Source organism: Lemur catta, chromosome 3 (assembly GCF_020740605.2).
Source record: "Lemur catta isolate mLemCat1 chromosome 3, mLemCat1.pri, whole genome shotgun sequence".
Lineage (NCBI taxonomy): Eukaryota > Metazoa > Chordata > Mammalia > Primates > Lemuridae > Lemur > Lemur catta.
Genome location: NC_059130.1, coordinates 27,054,913 through 27,081,900, shown reverse-complemented (window position 1 = coordinate 27,081,900; position 26,988 = coordinate 27,054,913). Strand labels below are relative to the sequence as shown.

At 42.8% G+C, this 26,988-nt stretch overlaps 2 protein-coding genes across 2 annotated transcripts; both read right to left on the bottom strand.

Annotated features, from left to right (window-relative positions):
• Nucleotides 1–10,635: 10,635 nt before the first annotated feature.
• Nucleotides 10,636–12,406, bottom strand: LOC123634617 (cornifin-A). Its single transcript, XM_045546348.1, has 2 exons — nt 12,362–12,406; nt 10,636–11,241 (listed from the first exon to the last, which is right to left on the bottom strand). The coding sequence occupies exon 2, from the start codon at nt 11,220–11,222 to the stop codon at nt 10,953–10,955; it is 270 nt and encodes an 89-aa protein (XP_045402304.1). The 5' UTR covers nt 11,223–11,241; nt 12,362–12,406; the 3' UTR covers nt 10,636–10,952.
• A 12,150-nt stretch (nt 12,407–24,556) lies between these two features.
• SPRR4 (small proline rich protein 4) lies at nt 24,557–26,203 on the bottom strand. Its single transcript, XM_045546347.1, has 2 exons — nt 26,181–26,203; nt 24,557–24,893 (listed from the first exon to the last, which is right to left on the bottom strand). Exon 2 carries the CDS (start codon nt 24,871–24,873, stop codon nt 24,640–24,642), a length of 234 nt encoding a protein of 77 aa, XP_045402303.1. The 5' UTR covers nt 24,874–24,893; nt 26,181–26,203; the 3' UTR covers nt 24,557–24,639.
• Nucleotides 26,204–26,988: the final 785 nt, after the last annotated feature.

Here is a 26,988-nt window from a genome sequence, read left to right as displayed (position 1 = left end):
ATTTTTACTTGAAAGAATAAATGACAGGCAAACTGTGGTTGCTCAGACTTGGTATTTGGCAGACATGTCCTTGAAAATGAACTAAGTGAGCCTGTCACTTCAAGGAAGGGACTGACAGTATTTATGGTAGCCAGGCCCTAAGGGAACCCTAATGGCCTCCTTCTTGGGATTTATGCCTTTATGTAATACTGCCACCTTGAGTGTGAGTGGGAACAGTGACCTGCTTCTAACTAACAGACTATAATAAAGGCCATAGGATGTCACTCTGTGATTATGTCATTTAGCAGATTGCTGACTCCAACATAGCAGACTGGAGCTAGGGACTCTCTTTGCAGGCTTGATGAAGTAAAGGCCATGCTGGAGCTGTTTGCTGGGCAAGGAATTGTGGGCAGCCTGTAGGAACTGCAGGTGGATTCTAGGACCTGAGAGAGGACCCCAGTAGACAGCCTGCAGAAAGCTGGAGCCTTCAGTAATTGAGCTGAAAGGAAACAAAGTTGGCCAACAGCTTGAATAAGCTTGGAATTGGATTTTTCTGGTGAAGCCTCCAGATGAGAATGCAGCCTGGCTGACACCTCAACCATAGCCTGTGAGACTCTGCTCATCATAGCTCACCTCAACTTCAAACTCCTGACCTCAAGGGATCCTCCTGCTTCAGCCTCCCAGAGTGCTAGGATTATAGGCATAAGCCTTATACATTCCAGATGCAAGTTCTTTGTTGGATATGTGATTTGGAAATATTTTCTCCCAGTTTACAAGTTGTGTTTTTGTCCTCTTAACAGGGTCTTTTACAAAGCAAAAGTTTTAAATTTTTATGGGGTCAAATTTATCAATTTATAAAATGTTTTAGATTGTGCTTTTGGTGTCAAGTCTAAGAACTCTTTACCTAATCATAGGTCCCATTTTTCTTTCCTGTTTTAGAGAAATATAGCCTTATGTTTTTCATTTAAGTCCATGTCTAGTTTGAGTTAATTTTTGTATAGAGTGTGATATTGAAGTTGAAGTTAATTCTTTTACCTAGAACTATCCAATTGTTCTAGCACCATTTATTTATGGAAAAAGTGGTCTCTAATTCATTGTACTGCTTCTGTCCTTTTATTAAAGGCTAATTGGAAATATTTTTGTGGGCTGACCTCTTCAATTTCTTTCATCAGAGTTTTATAATTTTCATTGCATAGACCTTTAACCACCTTGGTTAAATTTATTCCTAGGTTTTTTTTTTGTGGCTATTTTAAAAGAGATTGCTTTCTTGATTTATTTTTCAATTAGTTCATTATTGGTGTATAGAAATGCTACTGATTTTTTTATGTTGATTTTTTTTATCCTGTGACTTTACTGAATTTGTTTATCAGCTTTAAGAGTTTTTGGTGGAGTCTTTAGGTTTTCCTACATATAAGATCATATCATCTGCAAACAGGGACAATGTGAATTTTTCCTTTACAATTTAGCTGCCCTTTCTTTCTCTTGCCTTATTGCTCTGGCTGGGATTTCTAGTCCTATGTTGAATAAGAGTGGTGAGAGTGGGCATCCTTTTCTTGATCCAGTTCTTAGAGGGAAGGCTTTCAGCTCTTCCCTCTTCAGTATGATGTTAGCTATGGGTTTGTCACATGTGGGGTTTATTGTTTTGAAGTATGTTCCTCCTATACCTAATTTGTTGAGAATTTTTATCATGAAGAATTGTTAAATTTTATCAAATGTTTTTTCTGCATCTACTGAGATGATCATATGGTTTCTATTCTTCATTCTGTTGATTAATCATGTTTATTGATTTGCATATGTCAAACCATCCTTACATTGCTGGATAAATTCCACTTGATCATAGTGTATCTTTTTGATGTGCTGCTGGATTTGGGGTGCTAGCATTTCATTGAGGATTTTTGCATCTATGTTCATCATATTATACTGTAGTTTTCTTTTTTGTCATGTCCTTGTATGGTTTTGGTATTTGGGTAATGCTGGCCTCATAGAAAGAGTTCAGAAGAATTCTCTTCTCTTCAATATTTTGGAATAGTTTGAGAAAAATTGATGTTAGCTCTTCTTTAAATGTTTGGTAGAATTCAACAGTAAAGCCATCTGTTTCTGCATTTTTCTTTCTTGGGAGATTTTCTTATTAATGCTTCAATCTTGTTAGATGGTTTTGGCTTATTCAGGTTTTCTATTTCTTTCTGGTTTAATCTTGGTAGGTTGTATGTGTTGAGGAATTTACCCATGTCCTCAGGTTTTCCATTTTGTTGGCACACTGTTGTTCATATTAGCTTCTAATGATTTTTTTGTATTCCTGTGGTGTCAGTTGTAATGTCTCCCTTTTTTGTTTCTGAATTTTTTTATTTTGGTCTTTTCTCTTTTGTTTTTATTTAGTCTAGCTAATGGTTTGTTGATTTTGTTTATCTTTAAAAAATCCACTTTTCATTTCATTGATCTTTTATATTGTTTTTAGTCTCTATTTTACTTATTTCTTCTTTAATCTTTACTATTAATTTTCTTCTACTAATTTTGGGCTTGATTTGTTCTTGCTTTTCTAGTTTCTTGAGGTGTATCATTGGATTATTTATTTAAAACCTATCTACTTTTTTGATGTAGGCATTTATTGCTAAAAGATTTATTCTTAGTACTGTCTTTTCTGTGTCCTGTATGTTTTGCTATGTTGTATTTCTATTTTCATTTGTTTTGAGAAATTTTAAAATTTTCTTCTTGATATAGTCATTGACCCATTGACAATCCAGGAGCATGTTGTTTAATTTCCATATATTTGTACAGTTTTTAAAGTTCCTCTTGTTATTGATTTTCAGTTTTATCTTATTGTGGTCAGAAAAGGTGCTTGATATGATTTTGAATTTTGAAAATTTGTTGAGACTTGTTTTGTGCCCTAAGTATATGCTCTATCCTGGAGAATATTCCATGTGCTTAAGAAAAGAACACATATTCCTTAGCTGTTGGATGAGATGTTTTGCAAATGTCTCTCAGGTCCATTTGATCTAACATAAAGTTTAAGTCCAATGTTTCTTTGTTGGTTTTCTATAGAGATGATCTGTCTAATGCTGAGAGTAGGGGTCGAGTTCCAAACTATTATTGTATTGGAGACCATCTCTCCCTTTAGATTTGATAGTATTTGCCTTATATATCTGGGTGCTTTGGTGTTGGTTGCACATGTTTGTAATTGTTATATCCACTTGAGGGATTGATTTATTTATCATTACATAATGACCTTCTTTGTCTTTTTTTACTGTTTTTGACTTAAAGTCTGTTTTTGTCTGATATAAGTGTAGCTACTCCTGCTCACTTTTGTTTTCTTTTTGCATGTAATATCACTTTCCATCCTTATACTTTCAGTCTATGTGTCTTTATAGCTAAGTTTCTTGTAGGCAGCATATAGTTAGGTCATTTTTTAGATCCATTCAGCCGGTCTATATCTTTTAAGTAGAAAATTTAATCTATTTACGTGCAAGTTTATTATTGATGCATGAAGATGTACTCCTGTCATTTTGTTGTTTTCTTATTGTTTTGTATATCCTTGCTCTTTTCTTCCTCTCTTACTGTTTATCTTTGCAGTTTGGTGGTTTTCTGTAATGATAATGCTCTTTTTCCTTCTCGTTTGTGTATTTGCTCCACCAGTGAATTTTATGCTTTTGTGTGTTTTCATAATGGTAATTATTGTCCTTTTGCTTCTAGATGTAGAACTCCCTTAAGCATTTCATGTAAGGCTGGTCTAGTGGTGATGAATTTCCCCTATTTTTGCTTGTTTGGAAAGGCCTTTATTTCTCCTTCATTTCTGAAGAATAGGATACTGGGTATAGTATTCTTGGCTACTCAGTTGTCTTTTTCACCACTTTGGATATTCTCTCCTGGCCTGTAAGGTTTCTACTGAGAAATCTGCTATTAGTCTAATGGGATTACTTCATATATGACTTGATGTTTTTCTTGTGCTGTTTAAAAATTAAATTCTCTTTTTATCTTTGACTTTTGACAGTTTGACTCTAATATGACTCAGAAAGAAACTTTTTTTCTGTTGAAGCTACTTGGGGACCTTTGAGTTTCATAGATTTGAATGTCCATATCTCTTCCAAGAATTGGTAAGTTTTCATCATGTGTTTCTTTAAAGAAGTTTTTTTTTATGCCTTTTCCCATATATTCTTCTTTTGGAATACCCGTAATGCAAATATTTGTTTATATATGGTGTTCCATAAGTCCTGTAGGCTTTTGTAATTCTTTTTTACTCTGTTTTTTTTTCTGTTTCCTATTCTATTTTTGTTGTTTGACTGAGTTATTTCAAAAGACCTGTCTTCAAGTTCAGAAATTCTACTTGATCTAGTCTGCTCTTGAAGACCTCAATTATATCTTTTATTCTTCAGCTGTGAGATTTCCTTTTTTAAAAAATAATATATTTCTCTTTGTTGAATTTCTCATTCTGATCAGGCATTGTTTCCTAATTTTGTTGAATTGTCTATCTTTATTCTCTTGTACCTCACTGAGTTTTTTGTAGGATCATTATTTTGAATTTTTTACAGGCATTTAATAGATTTCATTTTATTTGAGATCTGTTCCTGAAAAATTATTGTATTCCTTTGCAGGTGTCATGTTTCCTTATTTTTTCATGTTTCTTAGGTCCCTACATTTATATCTGTGCATCTGGTAGAACAGTAACCTCTTCCAGTTTTATGGAGTAGCTTTTGTAGCAAAAGAATTTTTCTGTTGATGTGTCCTATAGTGTTGGTTTGGTAGAGGGTTTTGGCTTTGGTGCTGGATGGGCACAGTAGTGTAGTCTTCATGTGATTTCTTTTCCTTTTTCCTTTTCTCTTTTTCAAGATAGGATCTCACTATGTTGGCAGGGTGGAGTGCAGTGGCACAATCATAACTTACTGTAACCTTGAATTTCTGGGCTCAAGCAATCTTCTTGCCTTAACCTCATCAGTAGCTGGGCCTACAGGCTTGTGCCACCATGCCCAGCTAATTTTTAAAAAAAGTTTTGTAGAGAAAAGGTTTTGCTATGTTGCCCAGGCTGATCTTGAGCTCTTGTCCTAAAGTGATCCTCCTGTCTGAGCTTCCCAAAGTGCTAGGATTATAGGCATGAGCCACCATGCCCAGCCTCGATGTGATTTCTTCAGCTATAATCAATTTCAATGGTGTCTGTGAGTGCCTCAGTGGTCTACACTGCAAATGTTTGTACCTGGCATGGTGGCTCTGCCAGTTGTGGGGGTGGTGTTACTGGCTGTGACAAGTGCCAGGTAGGCTGGTTCTTGGTCTTCAGGGGACATGTACAGTGCACAGCAGCTCTACAGCTGGAGGGAGTGGAGTTACTACTGGCAGCAAGCATCTTGTGGGTCAAACCTCAGTCCTGGGGTGGGGTGAGTACATATTCGTGCAGTGGTTCCACCAGTGGAGGGGACAGGGTCACTGACATTAGTGGACCCCAGGCAGCCAGTTCTTGGGCCTTGGGTAGCACTTTTATTTCTTCTGGTCCTGGGTGTGACTTCTTTGCTGTGCTGAACCACCTATTTCCTGCAGTGTAGGGTGGTGTATATGGGCCAGGATACTGAAGTCAAAGCTGTATTGCTGGGATTACAGCATTACAGGCTACTGTGTGGGCATGGTGAGATGATGGTGAGTCCCCTAAGATGTGGAGATGTAAGGTCTATTGCTCCCTAGGGCAGGGTATACTCCAGTGGTGGCTCCATTCCCCAAATAGCACCATGTTGAAACTGATTGGATCCTAGGGAGTGGGGGGACCCAGCATGTGTTTCTTCTTTGGAGCAAAGCAGCTGCAATAAGCTCCAGACAACTCTTTATACTGGGCTTGGGGCCTGTGAGGATTGTGGTGCATTCCTGTAACTAGGACTGCAGGTATCCTTGGTGTGAATGAGGATTGCTAGGGACCTCCCACTTACCTTTTTACCACAGTGGGGAATACCTCTTGGCTCTGAACCCAGACAGGTGTTTTACTTTCCTTTCTACACTGACATACTGAGTTTCTGTCCCTTAGAGAGTTTTCATTACTTTCTTTCTGAGTTCCAGTGTTTTCCCTTAGTCATTCTACTCAAAATGTGGTTATTAATTTGTTGTTTTGGCCCTTCTTTTTGGGGCAGACAAGCGTTGGGCACTTCTAGTGGGCCATCTTGACGATAACCTCAGGATCTAGTTTATCTTTTTTATGTTATAATTTTATGGCCCATGAAGACCTGGCCCATGAGGACCTGATGAAAAAGACTATATGTCACTCAGAGATCCAAGACATTGAGGATGATGATGAGAATTTAATTCCTTGTGTTGACTTTTTCAGGAGAAGGTATTTTATGTGAATGAGAAAGAAGGAAGCAAATATATATTTGAAGACCAAAATAATAAAATGTGGCAGGTTTTAAAGGATCATCAATATCTGTGTTTTCTTCCCTTTCCTGGGCATAGGCATGGTTTACATTTCCAGTCTCAGTACAGTTAGATGGGGTCATAGAAATGCACTCTACCCAATGGAATATGGGCAGAAGCAATGAAGATCACCTCTGGGTCCTACAAGCAAGTTTTCCTTCTCCATATTCAGACATTTACCTCATTCCTGCAGCAGTATGAATTGAAGAGAGAGACTCTGGAAGATGATGGAACTACACAGAGCCAGAAGTCTGAGTTCCTGAGTGACAGGTGGAACATAACCTTTCTAGTGATCCACATTTAACTATGATGTGTGTCCAAAATAAAGTTTTTTTTTTTTTTTTGCTAAGTGCTTATGATCATGGACTTTTAAATGAATTGTTTACCTTAATACAACTAATATCCAAAGCATAATTACTTTTAATTTTTACCTATTTGCTAGTGGCAATGATTACTTGTGATTGATAAAAATCCTTAAATAAATTAAGTTATCCAGAAGGATTATGAAAAATTGAGGATAACATTTTTCAAACGGGTTTTCCATTTTTAATTAGTCACAACCAAAAAATGTTTACACTAGCATTCAACATATAAAATAGAAACATATTCAGTAATTTGCATAGTATAATATAATATTAGCAATATTAGCTATTTAATGGATCTACATAATTCTATAATAGATGTTGCTGTTTTTCCCTAGAAGAAGGTTAAAGGAATCATGCTGTCTTATCTTCTGCCCCCATGATCACAACCTCTGTCACAAGAGAAGTGAATAATCTCCAACTAGAGAGCCTCTCAATTGGATCGGAGACATAGCTCTGCCCTCAGGAGCACCCAGTCTTCTAAGAGATATAGGATGCTTCTTTCCAAGGGGATTGCAGATAGAGCCAGGAAAGAGCAAGTGGTTTGAGGTTATGAGTACTGGTGCTTTAGATGTGTAGGGAGGAGAATGAGGTTGGCTAAAGAACAGGCTCAAGGTACTCCCAGAGGACAGGAATTATCTGGGTTCAAAGTGTGTAGTGCAAATGTTGTTTGCAAACCCATTGCATTATTTGGTGGAGGTATAAACCTCTCAGCAGAATTAGATGACTCCTACCATTGGGAAGACAGCAGGCTGGGCCTTGAGCCTATAGCCCTGAGCAAGACAACGAAGGTTTCTGCCCTTGTGGTGCTCACAGTCCAGAGGTGTTAAAAGTGAGTCTGGTAATCATGGGTGTGATGCTTATATGGCACAGGGCGTGCAGGGCAGTTTGGTGTAGGCTGTGGCACATCTGGCAGCTGTGCCTGCAAATGCGTCAAGAGCTAGAGGGGCCTCATTTGATCCCAAAGCCCAGACTGGCCACTTGGTTCTTCGGCGGGCATGAGGTGGAAGGGGTCGGGGAGTGTTGAACATAAAGCAGAAAAGAGACAGGACAAGGGAAAATCAGGAAGAGAAACATGACAGAGAGTCGACTAAACTAAGTAGGGAGATGGAAGAAGCCAACTAGGGAAGTGGTTGGCGTAGAGGTTCAGGAAAGAGACTCTCCTGAATCAGAAATAGGGAGGAAATAATGGGCAGCACAGTGGGAACTCCTTACTGAACAACTCTTATCTAAACCAGATACTGTCTTCTTTTTTCTTCAGCATACATGGAGACTTGTGGTTTTATTAGGACAGAGGAATGTGAGGGTGAGGAAACCAAGATATATTCATGAAGAGTAACCGAATGTGCATTTCTTTATCTGCAGCAGTTGAGATCAGCAACTATGTAGTAAACCTACATTTACCAACTTTGCATTATTTTGTACCTCTAAGTTCTCATACAGAAGCAGTGGCCCGCTCCCAACTGTTGGCTGAGCGAATGGCATTCTATTGACTGGATTGGAAATAGAGGAGTTGAGGGGGAAGACGGAGCTCAGACAGGGAGAACTCTGCCTCTGCCGGAGAAGCCTTAACCCCTGGGTCATTGAGGTATCAAAGTCAGTGGGCAACATTGGAGGCTTTGGGAGTGAGCTGGAGGGAGTGGTATTATTGGAGGTTTCCCACTGTAAAATTTAAAATTTTATGTGGAATACCACAAAAAAACAGGCTGCACTCCCACCCTTCCCCCTGCACTTTGACCTTTGGACTGGAAACTGTTGCAGGGTTTCCGGAAGGTTCTGGACAAACATTTTTCCTCCAGCTCATCAACATTTCAGACTGCTTTAATTTTTTTAAACATGTAAAGAAGTGTGATAAATAAATGCTACTTCAGTTTATAGAGTAGAAAATATTTAGAATAGAGGGATATTCAAAGAATAAAATAAACAATACCTTTTACTCACCAACCAAACATAGCCTCTGTTTATGTTTTACTGTATTTACTGCCAATTTTTTGTACAAAGATGTAATTATGTGTTACCTGTCATAATATTTTACATGATCTTGATATTGTCTGAGCATTTTTCCGTATGACTAAATATGATAATTTTATGATCACAGTATATTACATCACTTAGATACACAATAACGTATTTCCAGCTTTTTTGTATTGTATATAAGTTGAAATGATCATCCTAATAAATAAATATTTTTGTACATGAATGTGGAGGGCATACAGATGTTTAAAGATTTTGATTCATTTTGGTCAACTCCCTTCCAAGATGGTCCCTTGACTTTTACCCCTAACAGCTGTGTGCCTCCTGCCAGAGTCCCCATGCAGGGCTGCCTCCTAGAGGTATTAGACACTTTCCATTGTGCCCATGAGCAACAATTTGAACTCACCTCAACACATGCATACCTTACAGACCCAAGTGATGTCATTCTCCCCTGCCAGTCTGACAACTACTCAGCAAGTTGCAAAATTCTATTGGACAATTTTTGACTTACAGTTTCCAAACATCTCTGAGCTCTTTCCAAACCTATCTGAAATGCTGGCATGGTGCAGATGCTGCTGTCTCATGCCTCATGCTGCTTTGATATCATAAACCATCCATCTTGCCAAGAAATGGGGGTTTACTCCCCACGGACCACCTCAGCCCCTCTGAAAAGTTATGTTGCCTTCTTATCCTTGGGAGCCTGTTCCCTAGTATACCAGATCTGTTCAATAAAGCTTTTCAAACCTGCTGGTCACCAGTGAAATCAGAAAGAAAGGGCTGCAGGGGAAAGACCCAGAGGACTCTGGGTGTAATCCAGAAACGTGATTTCTAGGTATCTAATTATTCCAATTATCTTGTATCTAATTATCTTCCCCTTGCTGGATATCAGTTTGTTTATCTGGAAAATGAATGGGCTGCACTAGGTGCTTCTTAAGTTTTCTTACACCCTGACATTTTATTATTAAATAATATATCTTAATGACCTGCTCTTCCTCAACTTTATGCTGATTTTTTGTCTTATCTGTATTAATCTCTCTTCCTTCTGAAATCTGCTTGAACTTTTCTGATCTTTTTCTTTTTCATTTGATACATTTGCTTTTATGTTTTACTTAGAGAAGCACCGTGTGTGTGTGTGCGTGTGTGTGCGTGTGTGTGTGTGTGTGTGGAGAGAGAAAGAGAGAAGAGCATGTGTGCTTTTGTAACAGTGTATGTTTGTATGGGAAAGGGTGAAGATCATCTCTCTTAGGGTTCTCCTGGGACAGTCTCTGTGGATTCTACTCTCCTTCCTGCTACAGCATTAGGTGTCTTCACAGTGGGCACGCAATGAAAGAAAAAGACTACGATGATTAAATCAGTATGTGTATGTATATGTGTGTGGTATGAATATCTATATGCACATGAATGTGTATAGGAGCCTGTCCCTCTGTGAGTGTGACTGTTTAAGTGTCTGGCTCTATGTGTTGGTGGCATCAGAAAGGGAGGACGAGTGAAGAACAGATAATCAGGTTGGAATAGGTACAAGTAAAATTTCTTTGGAATAATTTTGTAGAAAGAAATCAACCAAACAAAATAAAGATAATTTGAGGGCAAGGATTCAGAGTCAGAGATGATGACTCAAAGCAGGCACCATCTAAATTCAGGTGTGGCTCACTCAGGTGAAAGAAGGGAGCCCTGTTCTAGCTGTGGCTGCCTAAAATAACAGACTCTGGGTGGCCTTAAACGCGCTCCCATAGCCAACCCCAGAATGTTCTGCAGGTACAGCAGCCCCATGTACACACACACACACACACACACACACACACACACACACACACATTCTCAGTGCCAGGATCGGGTACCTTCTGACTACAGACCTCACAACCAGCCCTCACTGTGTTAGTTCTTGCTTCACACTGAGAGAGCAATGAAAGTTGAGTCAGCCAGTGACACACACAACCAGGCATGGAGTTAAAAGTTATTTATTGGGGGAAGAACAGGGAATATTCACCTGATCCCTCCCCAAACCCCTCTTCAGATGAACCCTGAGCAACTGGAAGACCAGCTCACCCAGTGAGAATTTCTGCCTTATTCACAAGCTCAGGAACCCTCCAGAGTGAGGGTAAAAGACATCTTTTTTGAGGTGCAAAGAGGGAGGGATTATGACTCAGGGTGACAGCATGCTAACTGCAAGGTCAACAGGCAAATGGGCCTAATGAGCATAGTGGGATGGGGGCTCAGCATCCGGTGGTCAGCTCCTCAAGGGCATGGCTGTGGACCACATCACTTCTGCTTTGTCTTCTGCTGGGCTGGTGCTGGAGTGACCGTTGAGGGGCAAGGCTCAGGCACCTTGGGATGACAGGGCTCAGGCACCTTGGGGTGGCAGGGCTCAGGCACCTTGGGATGACAGGGCTCAGGCACCTTGGGGTGGCAGGGCTCCTTGATTTTGGTGGCACATGGCTCCTGGGGTGGAGGCTGGCAAGGCTGTTTCACCTGCTGCTGCTGAGGTTGAGGGGGTGGGGCGCAGGGCTGCTTCTGCTGCTGGGAACTCATGCTTCAGCAGTGGCTTTCTCTAGGGACAGAAAAGATGACTCAGTGATTCAATTAAACAGGGAAGAAGTTAAGTTCAATGACAGATTTAATTTCAGGCCCCTTTTAAAGGAGAGAGCCTTTCTTATCCCCTCACTGTCCCACTACATTGGAAAGTAAAATAATCTTTGATAATTTCTGGGCCTTTTCAAGAGGAGGAGTTGAAAGGCAATTTGTTCTGGTCTATTTCAGTGGGGTTCATTCCTTGGCTCCCTTTTGTCCCCAGACATGTTATATCCCTCATTGAAAAATGCCCTAAGAAAGCTTGCTTCTGGGAGGGACTTGAGGTCCACATATTAAGCCTTTTGGAAAGTGGCATCATAGGAAGTACTGAAGTCTATTCACTCCTCATACTTCATAGAATGCCCTGTGACTTACAGGATGGCTCTATATTAATCCCAACCCCAATGATTTTGCTCCTGGTATTTCCTCACATAGTCCCCTCCGAATGCTTTCTTTCCCACCTCTGCTTGTCCAAATACTCCTCCACCATAGCTCACATCTCCTGCCCCACTAGGAGACTCTTCTGGAGCACTGTTCCCCAAAACTGCACAGCCCTTCCCTGCCCCTTCCTCCCCATGCCAGCCACTATCTACTTCACATGTCATCACTTTAAGTGCATCTATTGCCTTCCCTGCTAGGTTGTAAGTTTGTTGAGTAGGTTTCATGTTGGTCTGATTTACCCAAAGTGCCTAGTGTGCTGCCTTAAATATAAGAAGTGCTCAGTGGAGATCTGTCTAATGAATGAGAATTTCTGTAAGTATCTACCAGAGGAGATTGTGGTGTTGCTGAGAGTGCTCTGGGCCTGAGCCTGTGGCCTAGCCCTGCTATGGTGGGGAGCCGAGCTCCTGGTGGGGACAGGCCTGTCTCCTGCCCCTGCCCCACCCCAGTCCAATGGCTGTCCGCTGAGCTGGCCAACCCAACCATCCCTAAGGTCCCTTCAAACCCAAACTGTGCTTTTCCTTAAAGTGAAGACTTTCCTCTACTCTCTAACTCTAACTGATACCTTGCATCAACCGTCTTATACATGCTTGCCTTTGTCCAGCTTCCAATAAGGAAAAAAATAAATAAGAATTCCAGATTGGTTGCAATCAGAGACTCACCGGGTACACACAGAAGAACGAGCTGTCTGGTCGCTTGGGTCTGGTGTGAAGGCAATGACCAGCTGGCTTTTATAGGATGGATGAGCCCTGCCTCAAGGAAATAGTATTGCCCAGGCGCTCTGTTTTCATTCTTCACCTGTCACCCATGATTCACGCTCCCCCCCACAGTCACCCGTTGGCTCAGCTTTTGTGATGAAAACCACCCACCTGATATTTTTTGGCCCGGCTAGCTGACAATGATGTCACCTGGATCTAATCCTCACTGCCACCCTCCTGCTCAGACCCAGGTGCAGGGCTTGTGCTGGGGAGCAGCAGGCTTCCTGGAGGATTTAATGAGTTAACCCTGGAGGAATCAGAGTCCTTTTGAGGCCTTGTCACCTGCTGTCTTTGACATTGACACTGTTGTCCCCATTCTGTGGGGTAGAATGGTAGGGCCATGAACAGCTGGGAAGAGAAAGGGAGCAGAGGAGCCCAGGCGGGCACCTTAGTGAAGGCACAAGCTAGACATAACGGGATTGACTGATAATAGACTCCTCGTCTGGGCGTCTAAGACCTCCATTCACTTCCCCCATCTTTCTCCTAACTCCATGGAACCACACACTTGCAGAATAATTTGCTTAATGCCACCCCACCCCCCGCCCCAGCCCCACCCCTTCCTGACTGGTTGCTAATCTGGGAAAACCTGCTTTGCTTTCACCAACCACACCTTTACCCCTCTCCTACTTCAGGGATTTAAAAGGACTAATCCCTTTCCTGGGATAACCTTTTCCCTCCACTCCACCCAGCCATCTGACTATGGCCCTTTCCTCCTTTCTAACAGGGCTAGATTGCCTCCTCCACCCCCCAAAACCAGAAGCGTTTTCTAACTACCTCCCCTCAGTCTGCCAGTCATGGAATCTTCAATGCTGAATTCCCCCCACGTCTTGCCCGCTTCCAGCTCCGCCCCTGACACCTGGAGATCCTGCTGTCTGCAAGGTTTTCCTCCTCTCTCTGGCTCTGGGTCTCCTGGGGGCTTTCTGAGGGCAGAGTATGCTTACTCAAACCAACGGTGTTCCCCCAGTACTGTTTGTTTCCTCATTCATCCAACAAATATTAATGGGGTACCTGACATGTGCCAGTCATGTTATTTGAGAAGCTTCTGAGGAGGAAGCCCATTGTTCCGAAAGACCTGGAACTCCTCATAGTGAGAGAAACAGCGCTGCTCAGAGCCACTGAGACTGTGGATCTTGGAGAGCCTTTAGTCTATTCTCCTCAAGGGATGATTGGGAATCTGAGGCCACAAGAGGTGAAATAACTCACCCAAGGTCAACCAATAAACCGCAGGAGGAAAAGAATTCTACACAAAAATCCTACATTCTCCTTTGTTTTAGTCCCTTGCTACTTCCTAATGTCTATGGAGGAAAGTAAGCCCAGGCGGGAAAGTGATTAAAGGCAGAAAGAGGAGCTTAGCCTTCCTGGCCGACAGCTGGGTACACCCATGGTTCTGGCAAGGCCGTGCCTGAGCAGCCATGGCAGGAGACAAGGAGCCTTGCCTTGTGGGTGTGCCCTTACCTGTGGCCAAGATGAATCCTCTTAAGTAGGAATAAAGCTATTTAACATCTGAAATGGCTCTGGGATAAACAGTAGGTGTTTCTAGCTCTGCCTAAAAACAGGAGGGGCATGAACTGGCAAAGGTGGAAAATTTTCAGTTTTTTATCACTCAGTGGACCAGGGTCCAAGAGAGGAGGGAAAAGGCCAAATGCCAACATGTCTGTTTTGAACCTGAGTTGCTTTGACTTTGGGGGAGGTGTCAGGGTGGCATAGTGACAGGGCCTTGGTGGCTGACCAGTGAAGACACTGGGCATAGCAGCAGATGACCAGACCCCGAGCACCTGCCCAGGTATGCCTTCCCTCCATGAGGGGCAGATTCTGAAGCTCTCCCTGCCATGGGACTTCTCTTTTCTGGGGTTCCCTGAATGTTCACACCAGTGATTTCCCATGATCAACATAACGTGAAACTGAGGTCACTGATTCAAAGCTGCACTCAACACATAATCTGTTACTAGGTGTGACCTTGGGAAAATCCAAATCACCCTTAAAACTCAGGTGTGTGGATGGTTCCTCCTCTTCATCTCACCCATCCACTCCCCAAACAGCAGGTGTTTGTGGAGCACCTGCTGGCCCCACAGCTGGGCCACCTCCCATGAACTTGAGTCCAGGGTCAGCCCCCACTGTGTCCCCACAGCCATTCGTCCACATCCATCCCCATCCTCACACGGTGCCTGGCGTGTAGGAGCTGTGGATGAGGGGCAATTACAGACTGACTGACTGGCTGGATGAATGAATGAATGGGTGAAACAGTGAATGGCATTATTTGTAAAGAGAGGCTCAGGGATTGCTTTGAGAACTGCTGAGAAGTTCATAGTAAGAGAAACATTCCCTTGTGCTGGAGCTTTTGGGGTTGCCCGAGAAGGGACAAGAGGGCTCAGCAAAGGACAGAGGATGCTTCTGCTGCCACCCCACCCGTCTGCTCCATTGTCAGCCTCTTTAGTGCCCCACCTTGCCCTGGGCTGGTGCCAGTGCCACCACCACACCTGGGCTCTGGGCCTCTCTCCTCACTTCCGCTCTGCTCTAGGCTTGGGCCCAGGCCTCGCTCTTCAAATCCCATCTCAGGAGCTCCTGAGACAGGAGGCTCCAGGCAGAATCTGATGCTGTGTGGGTAGGATTCTCAGCCCCGGAGGAACCTACCTCCTGCTCCTCTGTCCTTTGGTGCCACCCAGCTTGTCTCAGGCCCTGGATACTCTGAACCCAGCTTCCGAGTACAAACATACAGTAATAAGAGATTTTTACCTTCCCCCTTCCCCAATCACCTCAAGCATCTAGGGACACCAGAGTGTCAGCTGCTCAATTCAGGCCATGATGATTTAAAAAAAAAAGGTATAACACACAGGGTCCCCTCTGAGAAGGAGCAGAAAAAAGAAGAAGAAACACCAGATCCTGAGTGTTAGGAGCCTCCTGAACACTTTGGGCTAGCAGGCAGGAAAAGCTAAGTTTGCAAGGGTAGGTGCAGAGGTGGAGAGAGGACATGAAATCATAGTGCCGGGGAGTTATACCAGCCCTCATCCCGCAGACAGAGATCTCTACCCTGCCCTCATCCCACAGAGAGGGAAGAGACAGGTGCAGTGGGGAAGGACTCATTCGCGGATTCATGGCTTGTTCAGCATCAGAATCGGACCAAACCTGGGATTCCCGATTCCATCTCCACTGCACTAGCTCCCTAGGCACCATGCCTCTTCCTCTCCTCTTTCCTCCCACTCCCTGGAGGGATGAATACAAATTGAAACCTGGCTTCTCTCGCTTGAGGCGGGTGGAAAGGAAAGGACTGAGGCTTAATGTCTGGCCCAGTTGTTTCAAAGCCTTTATTGGTTGGATAATCTTGAGCAAGTTGCCTAGTCTTTCTGCACTTTAATGTCCTTATCTTTAAAAGCAGAACTTCGCATTCTACTTCACAGGATTGTTGTAAAGATTACATGAAATGATGGTTCAAAACTTGTTAGGATGGATGGGCTAAATATGTCTTAAATAATAATTCGTGCTAATTCGTCTCATTCTTTCCTCTTCTTCTGCTTGAAATCAGATAAAACTTCCCATTGACTGTGAGTTTCCCTTTTTTCCGCTCACTCTGTGTGCATGTCTGTCTGTCAGTGTGTGTGTGTGTGTGTGTGTGTGTGTGTGTGTGTGTGTGTGTGAGAGAGAGAGAGAGAGAGAGAGAGAGATGACCCAAGGGCAGGGCATCCTTCCTCAGTGGAACAACATTCTTGGCCTTTGTAATTGTTTTATTTCCCCTCATTTTTTTCACTTCACTTTCAGGTTTACATGTTTACCAAGTTATACCTTGCGTCACTGGACAGGGACCATGACTTCACAGTGCATGCTTTATATGAGCTGGGGCACAGGAGGTGGATAAAGTTATTGGTGATCACGCAATGATCTGGCTATGCCCTACGTAAGGAAACTGAGGCAGAGAAGCATTAAGTAACTCTCCCAAGAGGTCATAAAGGTCTGATATGCCAGGATCCAGTCCCTTGACAGGCATGCTATATTGCTTCTCAATACTAGCAGACACTCTGTCAGCCAGCAGGCTAGTCTTAGGAGAGAAACTGACTGGGCCCTGGAACTCTCACACATCCTAGCTGATCGATTGTCTATCATCCATTCTGGATAGAGTTTCTCTGAGTATAGGTGCTCAAGAGACACGGACAGATACATTTTTAAACAGAGGGTACTGGAGCCTGGGATGGTTCAGACTGGTGTGCTCTCCCCCTGGTCACTCACTGCCCCTGTGCTGTTGAGGGGGCACAGGCACAAGCACGTGGCTGAAAGTTTTCTACAGAGAATCCGAAACTCCACTGGAGGTGGCTACTGTTTGTGTAGTTCTTGGTCCCTTCTCTTGTTTGTTCAGCTGTGCCTGCTCAGTTTCTGGTCCACCTTTGAAAGCAAACTTCATTACACTCCAGAGTGGCCTCTGTAGATCACAGGTTGGGAAACATAAAGTCCTGGGTTCAAATCCTGATTCTGGTCCTTACTAGCTGTGCTGTGTGATACTGGCAAAGTTTGTCAATAATGACAGCTACCATTTAATTAGTTCCTACAAAGTGTCAGACACTAATCCTCACAAGAGCAGTGCAAGGGACAGATCATTAAACCCACATTCTATAGATGTAGATTCTGAAGAGTAAAAATTAAGTCACTTGCCCAAGTTTACATGGCAAATAAGTGTCAGGGCCAACATGCAAATCCAGCACTGTGACTCTGAAGGCTTTATGAATCTCGGTTTATCTTACCTGCAATATTTGCTTTTGGTGTGTTATTAAATAAGATTACATATGTAAAACAACTACTATAGTGATTAGAACATAGTAGATGGATAATAAATATCAAGTGTTCATCTCCTTAGGGTCTGAACTACATATATTATTAGAAACTCATCTCCAGTGATGCAGAAAATTCCATCATTTTCTTCATTTTTGAAGTAGTCAATAAGTCACTCATTTAACACATATTTGCTTAAAGACAGTCAAATCTCAAACATGAAGTCCCAGCTTTGCAAAGTATAGTAGGGACACAGACAACATTCTGTGTGCTTCTGGAATCCAATCCCCACCAGTGGGAGTGTTTCCCCAACTGACCTAAGCATAATAATCACTTGGGATGCTTGCTAAAAATAACAACCTCTCCCTCCTAATGACAGAAATAGCTAAGGGCAGGGCCTGGGGATCTGCATTTCTAAAGTGTGCATCAGGTGGTTTTTATGATCAAACAAGTTGGGAAACACTGAACTCTAAACACAATGGCTTTTTTTTAAAAAAAACTTGAATGCAATTGGTATCATCTGGCATCTTAAAAAAAAAAATCCATGTCTTGCCTCCATTACAGAGTTTTATTCAATCAGTTGATTTTTAAAAAGTCCCCAGATAAAATCATGATTGCATATCACTGCTTGGACAGAATATCTCAATTCCAGGACCTGATTCCAACTGGAGAGTCCCAGTTCTGTGCACTCCTCCCGGTGGAAGGAGGTACAGGTGTGTGCTAAGGTGTCTGGGTAGACATTGATATTGATGCAACTAGATGCTGATGGATGTGGGTGTTTGGCCTGAGGATATTGGGAGCCTTGGGAAGCAATTAAGTCCCGGCCAAGGAAGGTTAAGTGCTTCCACACACCCTTGAACCTCACCCTCCCAGCCAGAGAATCATCAAAGGACAGGCTCAGGCTGGCTTGGCAGGGCTGGTCCTGGAGCCAGTAGCCTGGAGCCGGAACATGATCCTGTGTCACCTTCCTGGGCGTGCGCATGGTAGGGAGACTTTGGTGGGTTGAAGGTCCATACTTCCTACCTCCAAGGAGCTTCTGGCGGGGCCGAATTATGACCTTTGGAGTCCCAAAGTAATAACAAAGTATAGCTTTCTGCTGTTGAGGAGGGAAAACTGTTCCTCTACACTCTTAGTTTCAGCGATGGGGGCCTGCAAATTTAACTGACAAAAATATCAACAGGAGAAAAGGCATAACATTTTTATTGATTTTAATATTTTTACATGCATAGGAGCTTCACAGAAAAGAAGTGAAAACCTAAAGAGGTAATTAGGCTCAGAGAGCTTATATACCCTTCTTTTTATTTATTTTATTTTATTTATTTTTTATTTTAGCTTATTACGGGGGTACAAATGTTTAGGTTACATGTATTGTCTTTGTCCCACCTGAGTCAGAGCTTCGAGCGTGTCCATTCCCTAGATGGTGCACACCATACCTATTAGGTGTGAGTATACCCATCCCCTCTTTCCCCCTCCCACCTGCCCAACACCCAATGAATGTTGCTACCATATGTGCACATAAGTGTTGACCAGTTAATACCAATTTTATGGTGAGTACATGTGGTGATTGTTTTTCCATTCTTGTGATCCTTCACTTAGTCAAATGGGCTCCAGCTCCATCCAGGATAACACAAGAGGTGCTAGATCACCATTGTTTCTTTGAGGCTGAGTAGAACTCCATAGTACACATATCACACTTTATTAATCCATTCATGTATTGATGGGCACTTAGAGGGTTTGGGCTTCAAGAGATGATACATTGTGGGAAAGTGAGTAGAAATATATGGGGAACTAATGGAAGATAAGGGTTATTCTGGTAAGGTTTGTTCCTACAGACTCATCTTCCTTCCAGGGCTCTGCGTGTCCTGTGATGAGAGTTGCTGTCCTCACCCTGGTCAGGAGAGGGGAGAAATGTTCACCACGTCACAAAGGGAAAACTGGGCTCTGCTTTTAGGCAGATAAGGGGAGGGCAGAAAACCCTTCAAGTATCTGCTGATTCTTAAGTGCCTCCAGTGAAAATAATCTTTATGCCAAGTGGCACACTTTGGGGTGGCATATCCTGGTCCTCCTTCACTGCCCTCGCCCTTCCCCTGCTCATCTGTGTAATTCAAGATAAATATTTTAAAAAATCACCTAAAACCCACAGCCGCCACTTCTTTTTAGATTTTCTGGTTACTACAGTCTGAAATTATTCATGGAATTTGGTCTTCATTCATTTATTCACTCATTCACTCATTCTCTGGGCTTTGCTCATGCTCCAAACACATGTACTCTGCTTATTGGGAAATCACCAGATCAGCCCCCATGGTGGTGGAGAAGGTGGGGTAGGGAACAGGACCCACAAAAATACAAAAGCCCCAAAGAATTCAGGGATCCACCTAATTTTAGCACAAGAAGAAAGCATCCAACCCAACCTCTTATTTTATAGATAAAGAACTGAGGTTAAGTTAAGGAACTTGCTCAAGGTCACAGGTCTATATAGTAGGAGAGCCAGAACCAGAACCCAAGTCTGCTCTTTCCCAATCCAGACCTCTCCCCAGGCTGGGAAACAGATAACCATTACACCTTAGTGTAGATTCCTGGGCCAGGGTGAAAAGACCTGGGTAAATAGGCATCTTTGAGGCAGAGAAATATCCTTACTTAATGCTTTGGCAGTTACCTTCTCCAGCTGTAAATGATGATAAGACCAATCATTTAGTAAACATATTATATCCAGACACCTTCTAGATATTATTGCCAATCCTCACAAAAATGATACAAATAATCATAATCAAACCATTGCAGCCCTTCACATATGCCTGGATGCGATCACACAGCTAGGAGATGGGGCAGCTGGGATTCAGCTCTGTTCAGTCTGACTGCGGAGCTCTTGCTCCTTTTGCTAAGGAAACTGAACGTCAGAGCAGCTCTAGTGCAGATGCCCAGTCCTGCTCACATTGCCTTTGAGGGCCTCCCGGCCAGAAAAGGAGGTGGCAGGGAATTTGAGCCAACCGGGTTTGTATAATAAACCTGGATCAGGGGCATTGTTTTGTTTCTGGGGTGGAGAGAATTTTCTAGGCAAGTGAGATGCTGAGAAGGAAGGACAGTGGAGGAGGGTGTGGTGAGCTATCCCTCCCCCACTGCAGTGTTTAGAGGCTTTGAAAATATATTCTCCTTTCCTCAGAAGAACAGAAATGTCTTAATTTTATTGATATGTTGTGGAGGGGGTTTGAATATATGATGAGTTAATAAACTGGTGATGTATGCACAGAAAGAGATGATTTATTAATAGTGAAAAAAAATCGTTTGTTAAGTCAATCAGGATGGCATATTGTCTGAGTAGTTTCTAAATTTATATAACCTTTTTTTTTAAAAAAAGGAAAATGCATACAGCTCAATGAATTTTCACAAAGTGACCACATCTGTCTAATTAGTTCCCAGATAAAGGCACAAACTTTGCCAGACTCCTGTAAAGCTCACCTTCTGACTTAATTCTGACTTAACATAAATAAATGGAATCACATGGTATGTGCTTTTAATGTCTGCTTGCTTTTTCTTTCAAGATTATGTTTGTAAAATTCATCCACGTTATGCAGTGTAGTTTGTCTAATCTCATTGTTTTGTGGCGTCCCATTGCATAAAAATATCACAATTTATTTATCCATCCTACTGTTAGTGGATATTTGGGGTATTTTTAATTGAGGTTACTACAAATACTGCTACTAAAAATATACATATGTTTTAGCAATCATATGTATGCATTTCCAGTGTGTATACAATAAAGAGTGAAATTGCTGGAATGGAATGCATATGCTCAACTTTAGAAAATACTGCCCAATAGTGTCCTGTAACGGTTGTGCAATTCATATTCCCATCAGCAGTTTACGAAAGTTCCTACTGATCCACACCTGGTATTGTGTCTTTTTAATTTTAGCCAATATGCTGGATTATGTAGTGGTATCACAATTTCCTTTTGATTTGCGTATGTTAGGTCAGTTTAAAGATCACTGATATCTCTACCAAATCATCTTTAGAATGTGGCAGATCGCTTCATTTGTTAGTTCTCTTTTATTTTCTCTCAATAATATTTTATATCTTTGATATAAATGTCATATCTTTCATTAAATTTATTTAAGATAATTGACACTGTTTTAATGGCATTTCTATTTTTGTTGAGGTTAAACTAACAAAAAGAAAAATGCGCAAATCAGCTCAGTGTTTTTTTGATATGCATATGCACTCAGGTAACCACCGCCCACAAGATTGAGGACTTTTCCAGAATCCCAGAAAGCTGCATCACAGCCCCCTCCAGTCAGTACTCTCCCCAACGATGACCACTGTTTTGATTTTTATCTTACAAATCAGACTTTCGCCTGACCTGACAGTTTTAAATTCTCTGTCGGGTATATTCCCCAGAGCCCCTCCCCCTGGCAGGTTGCAAACTCCATTCATAGTCTCATAAACCTACTAAAAACTCCACTGTACTTTTCAGAGACTTTCTGCTTAGGTATTTAGTGTCCTGACCTGACCATTCCCAGAATTCATTAAATTTTCTGAGTGGAAAGTCAACCATTTGGTTGAAGGCCCTCAAAGCATTCGTAAACTCTCCTGATTTCTCTGTCCCCAGCAATGGTCCTCCACAGTGAGAAGCTCAGGTTTTTATTCTTCTGCTCATGCCCAGAATGAGCAAACTACCCCAGGGCAAACACTTTTTGGCTCAGCTCTCTGAGGTTCTTCTCTGTCTGGAGGAGTCATAGGGTCCCCAGATGTGTGCAGAAAATTTACAAATTTGGTCTAGATGTACACTAGATGGATGGCTTGCCATAAGTTGTCTTATTCCACTCAGAAACAGAGGTTCTTTCTCCTGTGCTCTTGAAAAGCCAAACATTGTGCCTTTTGGGATAGTGAGATCAACAAGACCCCTGTGCTTCCAGGGCTCATAATTTAATAGGTAAATTAAATGCATAAAAGTGAATTATAATACACAAGTAATTTTAGGCTTAATAAAATAATTATAATAATTACACTAATAATTAATAAAATAATTATAATTAATAAAATAATTATAATAATTACATTAATAATAAAAATTTGTACGAAGTGTCATGAGAGCTTATGGGAGGTATTGGTTCTTTCTAAAGTGTTAAGTGAGGCTCAATAAAATATTTGAACTAAACTTTTAAAACTGAGAGGATCCCCTAGACAGCAAAGTGAAAAACTAACATTATAGACAGAAGGAGTAGCATGAATCAAAAAAATAGAGGCATCAAAATTGAATGGTATATTTGGGGCTAAGTGAGTTATCTATCTGGTGTTGCCAGATTGTGATGTGTTTTGGATCTTGTAGGGAAATTTTGGAGTAGTCCATGAGTTTTTACACTTTAATGTATAGGAATTGTGGGAGAGCTTGTAAGTTTTCTCTTCAGTCAGCTAAGAAGTTGAACCAAGTGAGGCATAATGTCCTTTGTATGCTGACATTATCTTACTTTATGTGAGGGGGAACCAGGAATGAACAAATTACCTCATCTCAGCACATATGTGGATGGGATTTGATATAAGTCAATGTTGCTCTGCGAACCTCTGAAGGTGGAGTTACATAAAAGCATTTTTTAATGAGGGGAGTAGGTCATCACATATTCACAGAGAGATGAGACTTTGTCCTTGGCCACTGGTGTGGAAGGCAGGGGTGTCTCCCTCTCTCCAATGAGTTAATAACCTGAGACACAGACCACAGCAGAGGCATTCGTTGTTTTAATCACCAGTCTGGCCAATTAGCTGAAGACTATGCAAATCTGTCATCCTTGGAACCCAAACCTCTGTGAGAGGCCTTGCTAGGGCTTTCCTGGGGGACATGGAAATGATATTCAAAAACAGTGTAACCAAGGAACTGGCTAGGACTTAGATGAATGGCAGCCAGGAAGGTGACTGCTGAGACATACTACCCTTTCTAGTTGACAGGGGGCAGTTATTCCAGGATATAGGGATTGGGCCACAGAAATGCTGTCAAAGAATTCTTAGGGTTATAAGCATTCCCTTTGAATCTTAATTGTTTTTACAATACTTTGACTTTCCTGGTTAATGTCTGTATCCACTGAGTTTTAAGTAATTACTACTTGGAAATATCAACCATGGATGTTGATTTTAAGGGAAAATAGAGAAGATGGTTATTAGTTCCTTTTCAAGTCAGTGTGTTAAATGAGAAAGCAATTTATTATTGACATTGTCTATGGTGGTGACTAGGATTCAGGGAGTAAATCCCAAGAGAAGAATAAACCTCAAAAGGAGAAAATCTAGCTTTGTTTATCTGCTCCTTCCCACCTAGATGCTCTCCTTCAAAGACTCAATCTCTCTTCGTATCTGAGAGGTTTGCTGCCTCTTTCTGGCACATGCAGCCAGTCTCACACTAGAGTCAGGAAGGTCAGGAAGCCTGCTGTACAAATAAGACTTCTTTCATAAGCTGTGCAGTTAGACTAACTGACAGAACCAATCCTTGTGTACTTTGCACGAACTCTCCATCTGTGGCTATCCTGATACAACATTTCCCTGTGTAAGAAAACAACTTTGACTTTGAGAGACAGGATAGATTGTCTCAGGATAGCTCTGGAAAACCAACACAGCAGAATGGAAAACTAAGCTCATACTAGAACTTGCTAAGCGTTAAATGAGTGAGTAGATAAGTGAGAGAATGAGGGTGAGTTGATGCATAAATGAATGAACATAAATAAACAAATACATGAAAAAGTCACTTGCACATGTTTGTAGAAGTGTTTTGTAGCACTCAAATCATTTGTGTACCTTTACCTGAGATGTGTCAGGATCTGACCCCCCCCCATTAGTGCAAGGGCGACTCCCTGAACTCCGGGGCACTCGCGCACTTGCATACTCGCTTACCAAAATCTTCCCTCCGAATGGATGAATGGATCACAGAATGGTGCTGAAAGTGGGCAGGGACCATCAGTTCAAGAAACAGATAAGTTTATTACATGAATCACAGATTTATTAGTGGAGAAAACAAGAGAGAAGCCCAAAGAGGGGGCATTGGGGAAGGGAATGATGCAGAAGCTGTGCATTAGCCTCTGGTGTCCCCACTCATCAGGGTAGGGCCCCAGAAGAAGTCTTGATACTTTCCTTGCTTTGGGACAAGGAGGGGCCTTAGTCATGGCCAGGCCGGAGATTGGAGAGGATGAGGTCACTCTCATTCCTACCCGGGAGAGCATCAGGGTGGGGTATAGAAGAAGCCTTGGGGCCAAGGTGGTGTGTGTGATGGGGACTTCGATGGGAAGAAAGCCTTACAATGCTTCATTGCACCCTGAGCAGGAGGAAGGGGGAGAGGGAGGAAGAGGGAGATGGAGGCAGATCCTGGAGCTGGAGAAAAGAGGAGCAGGAAGAAGAGAAGGCTCCATCCATCTGGCAGCCTGGATGGTGGACAGGTGATGATCTCCAGGCCATCCTCACTTCTGTTTACTCTTGGGGGCTTGCTGGGCTGAGGGACACTTCTGCTGGGCTGGAATGGCTGTGCCCTTGGGTGGGCATTGCTTCTTGGCCTGGGGTGCATGTGGGTCCTTGGTTTTGGGTACACACGTCTCTTGGCATTTGACAGGGGGTGGCTGACAGGGCTGCTTCACCTGCTGCTGCTGGGCCTTCTGGGGTGGGCACTGCTGCTGCTGCTGCTGCTGGGAAGACATTGCTCCAGGAACAGGTGAGCCTGAAGGAAACCGCATAGGGGCGCCATAAGAAGGGCTCCTCTACCCCTCCTCCCTCCTGATTCCTAGAGGAGGGTTTTCCTCCAACAGCTAAGGATTAGCAGCCTCAAATTGATTAATGGATTAATTCACACACACCCATTGTGATCTTTCTCTCTCTCTTTCTTCATTCTTCTATGCTATTTGGATTTCCTATATTCCTTCATCCTCCCATCACCACCTTACTTACCTGAATATATAATTTATTTCTTGGTTTTATCAGGAAATAAGATGGAGCATTGAGCTGAGGATAAAAAGGTAGCCTAGATATTTTACAAGGTCAAAGCATGCAGTCTTAGCTGCTAGATCTGGGCAATGTCAACTGGCTACCTCAGATAATGGATGGAGGGGCATGAGAGCAGGCTCTTTCCTAGAAAGAAGTGTCATGGTGTGTTGGCGATGGGGCTGGAGAGAGGGTGTACCAGGAATGCAGAAGTCTGAGCTCAAATCCCCACTCCACCCTGACTCCATCCCTGTGGGATGCTAAGGCAAGTCATCAATGTGGCTGTAAGAAAGTGGTCCCAGCATCCCCATGAAGAACTGAGAGGTAAAGGACCCAAGGGGCAGCCTGGCTCAAAGGAGATAGGACTAGTCAAGAACGCTCAGGCATAGGTTCTAGAGCCAAACCTGCCCCTCACCAAGCACACATCTGGGAAATCTGCCTTCTCTGGACTTATTTGGAGGTTGCTGGTCTGGAAGTTCTCTGAGGCCTCCCCAGCTCTGATGTCTCTGGCTTTTGCAGGCAGCATTTCTCATCTTCGAAGCTAGTGATTACAAGTGGGAAGTACAGGCCTGAGGGTGGAGAGGTGGCAACCAGCATAGTGGGGCATGCGAGCTGCATAGCATAGAATACATATTCAACACACCTGCGTCTGGAAACCGAAATGCAGAGCTGAAAGCTTGCTGGTAGGGCCCAAAGGCAGAATAGGGCATGAGAAATCTTTATAGGGGGCTCAGAACTGCTACAAAATGCTGGAGCTCTAAAGAATTTTTACTTCAATGAGAAAAATCCTCTTGCTGGGGAGGCAAACCCAGAATCAGGAAATAAGTCATGCTCAGCAGTGGTGTGCAATGGACATCGAACTTCCTAGGTAACAATTAATGTGACATTTCCATAATTGTCAGGAGGCTTATGTCACTTCCCCGATTACCCAAGGACAGAAGAGGAGCTTGACCTAGCGGCTCGAGGCAGTTAGAGGAGAAGGAATGGGCCCAGCAGGTCCCAGGAGAACGGATGTGTTCCCACTTACCAGAGGTAGCACGCTGGACCCTAGGAGAGCTGGCTGAGCACAGGCAGCCACTTCTGGAACCTTTATAAGGGCCCCCAACCTGCCCCAGGGACTTGGTGTGGTCCTGATAACCACCTGCCAGGGAATTCCTCACCCACTTCTCCCACCTGCACTTCCTCCAGGGACTTGCTTTACTGGCCTGTTTTGATGAAAACCACCCACTAGATATTTCCAGCACTGAGTCCCTGTACCTGAGCTGATTTCACCCACTGAAGGGGTTTGCCCAAACTCAAGGGTTCAAGACCTTTTTAAAATGGAACAAATCTAAGGAGCTATTTTCAGACTGAGAGTTCTAAGAAACGTTGAAGAAGAAGGATGAAGTATGAGTAAATGGGGCTTGGGGCAATTCTGACAAAAATATGAACATTGCCTTTGCTGCTAATCGCTGCCATTTATTGAACACTCGCTGTGTGTCTAACACTGAGACCGTCCTTCATGCCCATTTAGTTTGATCTTTATAGCCCTCCTAAAGCAAATGTCATTGTTACCATTTTGCAGGTGAGAAAAGTGAGGCTGAGAAAGATCACGTAGGTAGTAAATAGCAGAGATGGGATTTGAACTCAGATTTGGATGATTCAAAGAATCCAGACTCATTTTTTTTTTTTTTAAGACAGAGTTTTGCTCTGTTGCCTGGGCTAGAGTGCCGTGGTGTCAGCCTAGCTCACAGCAACCTCAAGTTCTTGGGCTGAAGCGATCCTCCTGCCTCAGCCTCCCAAGTAGCTGGGACTACAGGCATACGCCACCATACCCGGCTAATTTTTTTCTATGT